This window comes from Giraffa tippelskirchi, chromosome 2 (genome assembly GCF_054371585.1).
Source record: "Giraffa tippelskirchi isolate mGirTip1 chromosome 2, T2T-mGirTip1v1.2.pri, whole genome shotgun sequence".
In the NCBI taxonomy this organism is placed as follows: Eukaryota; Metazoa; Chordata; class Mammalia; order Artiodactyla; family Giraffidae; genus Giraffa; species Giraffa tippelskirchi.
Window position 1 is genome coordinate 164,613,068 of NC_137276.1, and position 13,702 is coordinate 164,626,769.

The 13,702-nt window shown below is 36.9% G+C and overlaps 1 protein-coding gene across 13 annotated transcripts in view; it reads left to right on the forward strand.

Moving 5' to 3' along the window:
- The first annotated feature begins 1,977 nt into the window (after positions 1-1,977).
- The window catches only part of LRCH3 (leucine rich repeats and calponin homology domain containing 3), a 100,401-nt gene continuing 88,676 nt past the window's right edge, over positions 1,978-13,702 (forward strand). For all 13 annotated transcript variants that reach the window (XR_014077277.1, XR_014077276.1, XM_081571628.1 and 10 more), the window contains exon 1: positions 1,978-2,265. Coding sequence is in view for 11 of the 13 variants with exons in the window: in XM_081571628.1 (XP_081427754.1) it covers positions 2,004-2,265 (262 nt within the window). In the remaining 2 variants the exon portion in view is untranslated. The remainder of the gene's footprint in view (positions 2,266-13,702) is intronic.

Genomic DNA, 13,702 nt, shown 5'->3' on the forward strand with positions numbered 1-13,702 from the left:
CATGGTATGTTGTAATTATAATGATATGTGCAGGTGGATAGGAAGAATGAGGCCATATTATGGAGAATTTGTCAGAGGAATTCAAATGTGGAAGGTAATCAGTAATCAAATATAGATGATATCTGTGCATTTTAAAAGTCTGACTATTTCTATAGCATTGTAGCATTAATATGGAATATATGGTTCTGCTTTTGTGGTTGAAATAGCTCCAAAAAATAAAAATGAGGACCTGCTCTTTAAATAGCTTAAAGTAAGAGTAACAATTTTAGAAGTCTAGAGTAACAAAAACCAATTCATACATTGGATAGATGATAGCTGCCCGGGATAACAGATCACTTGCTATTTGGGTGACCCATGTTCATTAGAGACATTTATCATGGCACCTGTCGCTGAAGAACCTAGAACACAGTAAGAATTTACAGAACAACTCTCTGAGCAACTGACACTAATGAACTTTAGCACTGAGATTAAACGTTTTTACAGTCTCTTCTATTTAGGAGTTTGGGAAGTGCTAATCAAGGCTTCATTGTAAAACTGGACCTTGAGTGATGGACAGCATCTCTCCAACCTTACTTTCTTTTGCTCTCTGACATAAACTTTTTGTCCTGTAGGAATGTTCTCCAGACGAACCATTATAAATCGTACCTGGATGTGTTCATGCTGATATTCCTTTCAATTTGGGATATTACTTTCCCCTTCCAGCCTATTGCACTTCAGAATCCTTCAGATTTGTTTCAGAATTTGACATACTAGATTCCTTTTCTTTGAATCCTGATGGTTAATCCCCACCACCCCTATTCAGCCCTTTTTTGTGGTTTTAATCTCTATTTGGCTTATTTGGATTCCATAATTACAATCTAGGAAAAGGACTGTATCTGACAGTCTTATTTCCCACAGAGAATACTAGTTGACTGATTGTAGGGGAAATTTACATCATTTAGCAGGAATGACTTAAATGCCATTCAGTAATGTCAAGAATAAGCTGAAGACTGGTTGCAATGTATGTGAGGCCTAATTGGTTTAAAATGAAGTGGTGGGAATTCCCTGGCCGTCTAGTGGTTAGAACTCCCAGCTTTCATTCTGGAGGGCATGGGTTCAATCCCTCATTCAGGAAGTTGTGCTGCTGTGCAAGTCACCCAGTCCTGCCAATTCTGTGACCCTCTGAACTGCAGCCCACCAGGCTCCTCTGTCTATGGGATCAGGAAGCTAAAATCCTGCAAGTTCTGTGGTGTGATAAAAAATTATAAAATATTTTTAATGAAATATTTTCTACTTTTCCAGTAAGTGAATGATTTCATTTTTATTTTTAACTTTCTTCAGTTCTGTCTTTAACTCCCACATGTAGATTATGGTAAGATCATTTTCTCTTCCTCAGTTTTGCTTCTAGACCCAAATTTTAGACTTCAGTGAGGTTCATCCAGTTTTGTTCAACAATAAAATCTTGCCCAAAGAAGTACTATTTAAAGTGTTTATTTTCCTTAAGAAGCTATTTTGTAGGAAGGGCCTAAAATATTTATATAACCCTTTCATTGAGAATTATGAAGTTTGGGAGCCAGATTAACACTTCTTTTTCCCTAAGGCAATAATGCTTAATAAATTCACAATCTCCACTTAAATCACTTGGCTTATAGAATGACAACTCAAGGAAACTTTCCCCTCGTTTTTGGCAGCAACAGTGTTAAAACTTAATGTTTAATCTAATTCTCCTAAGGGAGGAAGGTAGTTTTGGTGAGGAGCGTTGTCTGAAAGATATTTTTGTAGAGGTATGTTAGAAAGGCCACTGGGAGCCTACCGTAGGGAGCTGCTCCAGATTTGTGAGTTCCGTTTTAAATTTTTCTTGGAAACCTCCTGTGGGCGGAGGCCGGCGCCTGGAAGTGCAGAGCGGCACCGCAGCCCTGTCCATCAAAGGACCCGGCCGGGGTCTATAAGCCCCTTTCCCCGCCCACCTATCATCGGGTCGCGCATGCGCTGATCTGAAGGGCCGGAGAGTTGTTGGCTGGGAAATGGCGGCCGCGGGCTTGGTCGCTGTGGCTGCGGCTGCAGAATACTCTTGCCCAGGAGCGTCGGGAGGTAATCTGTCGGTTGTTAACTGCGGCCCAAACTCCGGGGCAAGCCCTGGTCCTGGCCCGAGTTCGTGGAGCCGCTCCCTCGACCGAGCGCTGGAGGAGGCGGCCGTAACCGGGGTGCTGAGCCTGAGCGGCCGGAAACTGAGGGAGTTTCCCCGGGGAGCGGCCAACCACGACCTGACGGACACCACTCGGGCGGGTGAGTGGGGTGGGGGACATCCCAGCGAACAGGAGGCCCCGGGCGCGGTCGGAGGCCGCCCTGGCCGTTCGGGGGAATCTCGGGTGGTTACAGTAACTGGTCCCATTACTCCTGGTCGGGACCAGGGTAACGGGGAGAAGCCGACTGCCCCAACCCACCCAGGCCTGCGGGTCAGACCCCGAGCCTGGGGCGAGGCGGACAGCAGCATCTTGGGGAAGAAGGCCATAGGAAACTGATGGGTAGTGTTTTACTTTCCTAGAAAATTAACTCCTGCGGAAGCTGAGGTAGACCTTTGCTCCGCCTGATTGCTGCAGGCCAATTCGGATTTAGGATGCCAAATTGACTTTACTCAGATTTAGGTTTGTAGCGCGCTTTTAATCGGAGTAGTAATGGTCGCTTCATTGTCAGGAAAGCATGACTCTCAGCACTGGCGTTTTTTAGGAACTGTTGTTTTCAGCGTGAGCCCGAACGCTTTTTCTTTCTCCCCTTCGTCTAGTTGACTTACCAGATGTACTTGTAAAAATAACTAGGGCCAACTTTCAGACTTCTACTACTTTTCCTCTTTCCTCATGCCCCCTCAAAAAAAAGGCGCAGGAAGAAAACTATTTAGAAAAGGCACAAAAGATTGCCTGCCGTATCTACGTTTAATTCTTTAAAAAAAAAAAAGAAACATTACTTTGTTTTATACATATTTATTTAACACAGAAAAGAAAATAAATTAGATATTACTTTATTTTCTTAGTTGTAGAGAACAATATCTGGTGACTGAGGTGTTCAACATGTTTCCTTTGTGTTTAAAATACAGCTTCCTCAAGGAGTAGATTAAAAACAGTACAAAGGAGGAAAACATCTCTTACATATAGTATAGTGTGATGTAATTATTTTCATACAACCTTTCTTAAGCTGTTAACTTTTCCTGGGTTTGTGCACTCATTAAAGATTGCTGAGTATTACATATGATTCACTCATTTTAGACAGATAAGCAAAACTGCTAACACTACTTCAAGAAACTGTTTTCCAAAGAAACTTTGCCTTTCGTGTAAAATGGAAGGAATCAAATGTCTGTCTGTTTAATCTTTTTGAAAACAGTTATATAGACTATAGTTTGTGTTTTTTAGTGAATGACCTTAAAATTAAATTTTTTTTGCTTATGTAAATGAGGGGCCACTTGCCTTTTGCATGTGTTCTGATAGACAGCATCTAAACTTGTCGTTCATACCCCAGATTTCGTGATTCTGTTCAGGAGGTGGCTATATGGCATATGACTGACTGTTCAGGAGATGGATAGCATAGTGACTTCATATTGGCATGAGTCATTTCAGTATTACTACATTAAGCCTGAAGTTAAGGGATAAGTTGGTTGTAGGGGTTTATCTAGCTCATTATCTTACTGCTTTTAAATAGCTCTAGGGCCAGTGTCTTTTTCCTTTAAGAAATATTAGCTAACAAAGAAAACGCAAAGGCATTTATGAAGAATAAATAATGCCAATGAATTTTTCCCTTACTATGCCGTGAATTTTTAATTCATTATTAGCCACACTTATTTTTATTACTTTAATAGTTTATTTATAAACCAGATTTTTTGTTCGTTGACATTTCATTTAGTCAAAAAGTCTAAAAGAGGAGAAAAAGATTGCAAAGTACTTTATAACCTGTTAGACTAGATTAATTTCTAAAATGTCAAATATCACTCATTAAGTATAAGAAGTCTTTGGCAGACCTTGGTGAGTACAAAAATACTGAATTCTCTAAATTATTTTAAACAGATAATTTGATGTGGATAACATCATTGATTGAGTTTTCACTGTTTACTATTTACTATGGTAGATGTTTAAAATACATTGCCTTGTTAAATGCTTAACAACCAATGGATTAAATATTATTATTCCAAGGATTTCCCCGGTGATCCAGTAGCTAAGACACCACACTTCCAGTGTAGGGGACCTGGGTTTAATCCCTAGGCAGGTAACTAGATCCCACACGCCAGAACTAAGACCCAGCACAGCCAAATAAATAAAAATAAATGCTTAAAATATTATTATCCCAAATTTACATATGAAGAATCACACCGAATTTACAAGAAGCCACTCAGAATCATATAAATAATAATGGCGGTAGAATTTCAGCTTGGGTCCATCTTACTCTTTTTCTCTTCACTGTGCCAACAGCCTCTTTACATACAGAGAGATATTACCATTCCTGTTTTTAGAGGTAGTGAAACCCAGGTTTGGAGAGAAAAATAATTTGCCTAAAGAACTGTAGCTAAAGGCCAAGGAAGGTGTTGTTAGCTATGATTTGAGCCTAACTCAAATCCTGTTTGAGGTAACTCCAAAACCATAGACTGTTACACAGGGTACTTTGAATTCAGACCCAACTTCTGTGAGCTGAAATGTTTTGTTTAGACCCTATAGAAAATTTAAAGCCCAAAACATTACTTGAACACTATATTAAAAGTTGCCACATAATCTGTTCTTTCCTAATATATAGAATGTATCTATAGATACATAGAACTGCTATCCTTACATTTTAAGAAATAGCACATTATTAACCGTACTGTTTATAACTTGACATAATTAGAATTCATCATGCAACATTTTCTTGAGATTTTTCCCCTCCTGTTTATTTTAAACGGTAGATTTTTAGGAAGAAAAAGAAGTGTTTGGGAATGAGTTGCTTGATCCAATGGACAGGGAAAAGCTTAAATCACGAAAGACTTTTGGGGGCTGAAAAGTTGTAGCTTTAATTTGGGGAGGCAGAAATGGGAAGGAAAGCCATTCCAGGCAGTGGAATGGATCCCACCCTGCCACAAAGGCGTGCACATAACTCAGGGCTAGCTAGTAGTCAATGTAGTCCATCCCTCTGGCAACAGTGATAGTTTAGAGATGTACAAATGTTGACTGATTTTTTTTTTTTTTTTTTTGGTAAAGAGAATGCATCAAGTTGCCTGAGTTATTAAACCTATAGGACTAGGAAGGTGGTAATGCTACTGATAATAATAGTAGCTAACATTTGTTGAGCTGTTAGCATATTGCAGATATTGTACTAAGCTGTATATATATAAAATGCACATATAACAACCACCTGAGTTGTAAGTACTAGTTTTAACCCCATTTTACATGTAAAAATGGAGACGAGATTAATCTGATCAGTGTTATACAGGTAATAAATGACAGCACTAGGATTCAAATTCAGATGCATATGATCCTAAAACTTCTGTTTTTGATCACTAAGCCATACTGACAAAGTTTGGTTCAGTTTCTTTAGTTGGTCTGATACATGTTCTGCCAGAGTCTTAAATGTATTAGGCCAACTAAAGAAACTGTGCAGCAAATAAAAGTGTAAATCTGGAACTTTTAAGAGTGAAGTTAAAACTGCAGCATAAATTTGAGACAGTCATAATGAAGGGTTTATGCAGTTCTTGGAGAGAGAATGTGTGTGGAGAGTGGAAAAGTTGGTCACTGACAACCATGGGGTACCATGGCACTTAAAGGGCAAGAAGAGGAATCAGTCCGAGAAAAAACCAGAAACAAAGTTTTATAACTAGGCTTCTACTAGAGTTTAGAGACTCCTAAAACTAAAGGAACTGTAGTAACCCTCTAAGTTATTTTACAAATGAGAAGCTCTCTTAAAGATTAAGACTTTAAGGTTATGTAGTGAAGTGGTACTGTTTTGCAGAAGACAAATAGGATCATAGTTGAAGGTGTAAGAAATCTTTTTGAATGGAAAATCGAAAACAGGAAACCAAGGATTCAACTTCTGGAAAAAGCCTGTGGTTGATGGCAGATGGGAGAGACTAAGATGATACAAAAAAAAGAAAGAAATTGAGATGTAATGGGTGAGCCTAAGTAACACGGTCTTATTGAAGCCATGAGAATAAGGCTTTCAAGAATTGTATGCTTATTTCCTAGATAAAGAAGAATGAGGATTGCATAAAAGACCATTTAATTTTTCAAAAAACATTCTGTAACTCACACAATCATGGTTTCGTTAGTCTTGGAAATATGCACTGAAATGCCAAATCTTAAGTGGAAACCGTATTTTTCTTGGATACTTATTTATGTATATTTTGTATCAACTGCAGTCTATGTACTGTGAATTTTCTACAACAGTGCTGTCCAGTATAGTAGCTACTAGCCATAAGTTGTTATTAAAATTAAGTTAAAATTTGGTTCCTTAATTGTACTAGCCATATTTCAAATGCTTAGTGGCCACATGTGTCATATTGGTCAGCACATTAGACAGACCTACTGTCAGTTATATTGGACAGCACAGGTAATAGAATCTTCCCATCACTACAGAAAGTTATATTTCACAGTGATGTTGGAGCATACTGTGTTGAATAGAATTGAAATTTTCTTCTGCATTGTTTATTTTATAAATCATATTTCTTTTGGCAGTGCCTTTCTATATCCGTGAATACAATAAGCCACCATGATCACTAGAGATGAGAACACTTAAGTAATTGTTGAGAAGATAGCACCAAATGGGAGCTCAGTCATAGTTACCAGATCTTTGATAATATCTTGGGGCTGAAAGGGGATATATCATTTTTTCTCCTAGAAATAATATCTTGGTTTTTTTTTTTTAAGTAAGAGTGTTGACTTTTTACTTTTTTTGGCTGCACCAGGTCTTCATTGAAGCACACAGGATCTTTGATCTTTGTTGCAGCACGTGGGATCTTTAGTTGTTGCATGCAAACTCTTAGCTGTGGCATGTGGGATCTAGTTTCCTGACCAGGGATTGAACCTGGGCCCCCTGCATTAGGAGCACAGAGTCTTAGCTGCTGGACCATTAGGCAAGTCCTAGAAATAATATCTTCTTAATAAAAACTGCCATTTAAGCATGCCATCTTTGTTAATAGAGGCATTAACTGTGTAGTTGACCCATTTTTCATCTGTGAGTATCATGTGCTCAAATCAGGAACCTTCTAAGAGCCTTAGCAATGAGAAGAGAGTAGAAAAAAAACAAAGCTAATTTTATTTGACTAATCATACTGTTTCAAAATCATTCCTTCTGATATTAAGAGTTGTACATGTTCATTGCAGTACAAAAAGTTATAAAGAAGACATTAAAGATCTTTTATAATTCCGCTTACCACAGAAAACTGGTGGTGAACCTTAGTTTGAAATCTTTAAACATTTTCTTCATGAATATATACATTCTCACTTTTTAAAAAAATCTTAAAATGGGATTTATAAAGGCTGTTTTATCATTTTTTTCACTACATGGTATACAGTATCAGAAAATATCTGCTACAGAAAGATATGTAGCATATTTTTTAAAAGTAGTCCAACATAGGTATACTGTCTTCTCATTTACCCTGTTGATACACTTTGAAATTGTCTTCATCTTTCACTGTTACAAACAATATTGCTGAAAATAACTTCATGTGTATCTCTTTGCAGACTTGTTTAATTTCCTTAGGATGAAGCCCTAGAAATATAATTGATTGGTTAAAAGAATGTACAGTTTTAGGAGTTTTTAAACACAGATTGTAAAACTGTTACTCCTAAAGGGTTTTTTAGCTTAGGTTTATATCAGCAGCTCATGAGTTGTCTTCACTTTGCTGATTTTATTCTCTGTGATCTGTGTCAGTCTGATAGCTGAGAGATTATATCTCCTTCTGTATTCAGTTCATCTTGAGTGTAATTTTTACTACCATAGAAAAAGTATATAAATACAAAGAGAAAATATTTATTTTTTCTGTTTTTTTCTGTGTCCTTTTGTCAGAATAAATTGATGACAAGGAATCAGAAACTGTTTGTGCCTGTATATAAACTCCTGTATATTTGAATGTTTCTATGATTATACAAGTAACATGTTTATTACAGAAAACTTGGGAAAAAACACACAAAGTAGAGAAAGAAAAAAAAGTAATACTACTGCATCAATAAACCACTGTGAACATTTTGACATATTGTTCCAAGTTTTTTTTTTTGATCTGTGTACATGTATATTGAAAAACATGGTATTAGCTTTTTGTAGTTTGCTTTTTTTCCACTGTAGAGTATATATTAGAAATATTGTGTCGTATCTGTTAACATTTTCTTGTAATAGAATTCTAGTGGTTGCAGAGTATTTAATTATATCTTTGCACTTAACCAGATCCCTTTTATTGAGCATTTAGGCTATTTCTAATTTTTTATTGTTATAAATAATACTAGAGTAGAAAATGGCATCTCCAGTATTGCCTGGAAAATTCCATGGGCAGAGGAGCCTGGTGGACTAGAGTCCGTCCATGGGGCCACAAAGAGTTGGACAAGACTGAGCACAACAAGTGAACACTTATATAAATATAACTCTTTGCTCACATCTCTTATTATTGTCTCTTACTGGATAAATTCCTAGAAGTGGGATTGTTCTAACAAATTATGTGCAACTTTAAAAACATAAATAAAACATAACTTACAAACAGAATTACAAAATTCTGTGATTACAAAATGTAATTACAAAATTACATTTTCTCATAGAAACAGTGTTACATACTTTGGCCACCCGCAAAAGACCTGTTTTTTTTTTCCTAAACATGAAAGGCAACTTAACTCACATTTGATACCTCTTTATACCTAAAAGCCAGCTTTTCCACATGTCTCTGTCTATAAAGAGTATGTGTATATGTTAATAACATAAATTCTTATTGAAGTTCCTCTAACTTCAGAGACGATCTAGGGTATAGAGCTTGAAGTTACCTTAATAGAGAACTTAAAATTTCAAGGCTTGGAATTGTATTCAAGTGCCACCCTATATTATATGTTCATGCTTGTTTTAATACAAATCTATGGCTTCAAACCAAATTAGTTTGTATGGTGTTTATTGTTTTCTGTAATTCACGTCCCCCCACCCCAGTATGCCACTTTCACAAATATGGATATAATATTGTATATAGTAGTACTCTATGTAACAAAGTTTCTGTGAATATATACATACTGAATTGAAATGGGGGATGCTAAGAACACATCTCAGGAAACATTGTATAACTCCCCTGCTCTTACAGCTTTACCTCCTATTTGGAATGAGAAATTGTGTGATTCCTAATTGGAATGAGCTCTAATATAGTCTCATCCACTTGCCATATCCTTTCTCCTCTGCCTGAGGAGCAGCACAATTCTTACATTGTATTGATACAATACAAAAGACTTAAAAATATCCTGTTACTTATGTCCTTACCCACCTCCTCCCCTGCTCCCCTACTGCAACAGACACATATTTTATAAAGAGAAGCAGAGACCATGGGGAAGATCATGGCTGTTGAGTATAAAGGCTTCTGAAATAAGATTTAAATTTACTTTTTTGGGGAAAAAATCTAGACTCAGCTGTACTGGCATTGCTTTTTAAATAGGAAGGGTAAATAGTAGGATGGTGCCTTTAGGAAAGGTGAGAAGATGAGTCATAGATCATCACAAAAATCAGTGTTGAGACTAAAAGAATGGCAACAAGGTTGGGACCAAGGATTTCCTAGAGTTCATTTGTTTTTCCTGTGGCTGTATTTGGGGGCTAGATGCTTAATATTACCTCATAACATGAAATAGGACTTTTAAGTAGTAACATGCATGTTAATTTTTTTTTTTTCAATTCATTTATGAAGCAGTTACTCCACTGAAGTTTGGAAGAAAATACATGGTTAATATGGTAATTAACAAAAGGAACACTGTTTTGAGTTCCTGAAGTAGCCAGCAATATCAGATGCAATGCTACTAATTATAGAATCATAAACTAGTACTAAACATTTAAGGAATTTCCTTACTTTTAACTTTCTCCCTTGCTCCTCTAAATTTGTAAATTTTTTATTATTTGAAAGACATCTCAAACCAAGAACTTTAACTGATTTATTAAACATATTTCTGATAAGAACTAGGTAACCGATTTTTTCATTAAAAACAGGTTTTTAGAAATGACCTATAATCATAGAGAGTGAAAAGATAAGCCCCAGAGTAACGGATTGCCAAAAATACAACAAACAAATGATATCCAGAATATATATAGAATTTCTACAAACAAGAAGATAGCACAATAGAAAACCGAGAAAACGTTTGAACTGGTACTTCACTAAAGAGGAATTCCAAATAACTGATAAATGTGTGAAAAGGTGCTCAGTCTCATTAGTAATCAAGGGAACGAAAAAGAAAACCAAACTGAGGTACTTCTCATTGACAGACAGCACAGAGTACTAGAAAGTGACGTTCTCCCTCAGTGTCCTCAGGGAAATGGTTCCAGCACCACCCTCCCCACCCCCCAGACACACACACACACAAAGACACTAAAATCTGTGGTTGCTTAAGTCCCTTACATAAAAATGGCATACTATTTGCATGTAATCCATGCAATTTTCCCTTGTACTTTAATTCCTCTCCAGATTACTTGTAAGATTTAATACAATCTAAATGCTGTATAAATAGTTGCTGGTGCATAGCAAATTCAAGTTTTGCTTTTGGGAACTTTCTGTAATATTTTCCCCAAATATTTTCAATCCAAGGTTAGTAGAATATGTAGATGTCAGATCCCACAAATACAAGGGTACTGACTGGAGCAATGGGGACATTTATACAGTGCCAATGGGAGTTGAAAATTTTACCTAGTAAAGGTGAAAATACACATATTTTATGAACCAGAGATTCCAGGCTCCGAGGTACATACCCCAAAGAAACTTGTGTATAAGTGCGCCAAGACATATGTATAAGAATGTTCATGTGCTGTACTTAGTCGCTCAGTCGTGTCTGACTCTTTGAGACCCCATGGACTGTAGCCCACCAGGCTCCTCTCTCCATGGGGATTCTCCAGGCAAGAATACTGGAGTGGGTTGCCATGCCTTCTTCCAGGGGATCTTCCCAAACCAGGGATTGAACCCACATCTCCTGCATTGCAGGAGGATTCTTTACTGTCTGAGCCACCAGGGAAGCCCAAGAATGTTCATAACATTGTTCATATTTGACAAAGCAAAAAAACAAATGATCATCAATAGAATGTTGTTGTTTAGTCACAAAGTCATGTCAGACTCTTTTGTGACCCCATGGACTGTACCTGCCAGGCTTCTCTGTCCATGGGATTTCCCAAGCAAGAATACTGGAGTGGATTGCCATTTCCTTCTCCATCAATAGAATGGGTAAATCAATTATTGGATATTTATGTGATTTCACAGCAGTGAAAATGAATAAATTACAACTGCATTACATAGATGAACCTTGGAAACATGTTGAGCAAATGAAGTATATGACGCTGTATACACAGCACAAATATACTTAAATGAAGTTCAAAAACAAGCATAATCATTCATAAATGCTAAAACTTTTAAGAGGCAAGAAAATAATTACCATAAAAGTTAGGATTATGGTTACTTGTAAGTGAGAGGGGAAAATGTTAAAGGAAAGGGGCAGTGGGTTAAGGGTGGGTGCATTTCTGAAGTACAGAAAATATTCTATTCTTTAACCTGGGTTCTTCACCTATGTGGTTATTCACTTTATACTATTTTTTAAAAATTGTACATCTACATTTATGATTTATTTACTTTTTTAATGTGCTTCTTTGTTTAGGCTTACTTATTCATTCTTAACTTTATTATTACTCATGTTACCTCTTCTTTTTTGCCTTCTCTTTTGCCTTCTCTATCTCCTTACCATCCCCCTTTGCCAGTCACTTTTCTTGCTTCCCTAATACTTGTTCACACTTTTTTACTGTCACAGTGAACAATAGTGTCTTTTTTTCATACTAAATTGGGAGCTTCTTAAAAGAAGGTATATTAGTTTTCTCTTGCTGCATAACAAATCATTATAGCCAAAGCTTAAAACAACATTTATTATTTTACAGCTCTGTAGGTCAGAAGACTGGACTCAGCTGAGTTATCTGCTTGTGGTCTCACAAGACCAAAATCAATGTCTTGGCCAGGCTGTACCCTTATCTGGAGGCTTTGGGGAAGAATCTCCTGAATCATTCAGATATTGGCAGCATTCAGTTTATTGCAGTTATAAAACTCAGGTCTCCATTTCCTTGCTGGTTGTCATCTTCTGGCTGCTCTGAGGCTCTGAAAGGTATCCACATTCCTTACAGCATGGCCTTCTCCACCTTCAAGCCAACAGTGGTGTGTCCTCTTGGAATCTCTGACTTCCTCTTCTACTGTCAGCCAGAAGGCTCATTTGATGAGATTGGGTCTAGCCAGATTCTCTCTTTTTTGTTTAATTCAGAGTCAGTTGATTAGCAGTTACTTAATTATATCCTCAAAATCCCTTCTGCCTCATGAGGAATATAATCAGTGATATTTCATATTCACAGTCCCAGGGATTAGGGTGGAGATCTGTGGGGGGCATTTTAGGATTCTCCCTAACATAGAGGGTTCTGTCTTAACTTTATGTTTATTTTGTACATCACTTAGTACAATACCAAATACCCTTTGAGTGTTTATTGGATGGGTGGATGGATGGATGGATGCATGGATGGGGCATGGATGGTAGGGATGGGAGGGAAAAGTGAATGAATGAGAAAGCAAAGACAGGAAATGAAAAGCCTATTCTCTTTCTTAGCTTTAGAAATAGTGACAACTGACTTCTGTGTGACTGGGTTTAATGAGGAGCCTTGGGGCTTCAGTGATATAGTAGAATTCAATCAAAACATTCTCAAGCATAATGCCAGTGAATATACTTCGCTTTTATGTCAAAAGTCAGGCATTCAGAGCCTCTTTAATTGGTGTCATAGAGGATAAGAGTGATCATGTTACATGTGCTAGGAGTCAATACCCCAAAATAATAAGTAACAATTGAGAATTTTTAGGTGTTTGAAAGATTTTAGAATAGGACCTTGATTTGTTAATAAAAGAAGTAAAACAAATTTTAAACTCCTTACAGTAAAGCAGGCTTTCCATGTATATTCAGTATTTATAACTTTAATAACTAGGCAAGGCTCAGTTATCCAAGGAGGCTCTTAGCCTGATAAATATGTGATCCTTTTTCTATCTCAGTAACATTGTGATATCTGGTCATCTGTTATCAAGTGACAGACCATAGCCTGTTGGTTCTCAAACTTTAGTGTGCATAAAATCCCCTATGGCACTTTTAAAAAAATATCCATTCCTGGGTCCAGACCCTAGAGAGTCTGATTCAGCAGCTCTGGGGTGGGGTCCATTAAGTTCCATTTTTAACAAGCAGTGGGATAGTTCTAGGTGCGTGTGGCCTAAGAACCACTACTTGAGGAATTCGTTGATAGACTTTACTACTTTACTCTAAAATTTGTTTAGGAAAATAGTATCTGTTCACTTCCTAAAAATATCTTGATTAGGTAAGCCAAAGATTTTATTCAGTTGAAAAAAAATATTAAGTATAAAATACAGACTTCATTTTGCAAAATTGGGCACTTTGATACAGAACAAACCTTTGAAAGGTTGGTTTATTTGTTTTAAAGGTAGTGTCATGAAGAGCTGTGTTGTTAACTAGATACAAATAGATAACCAATT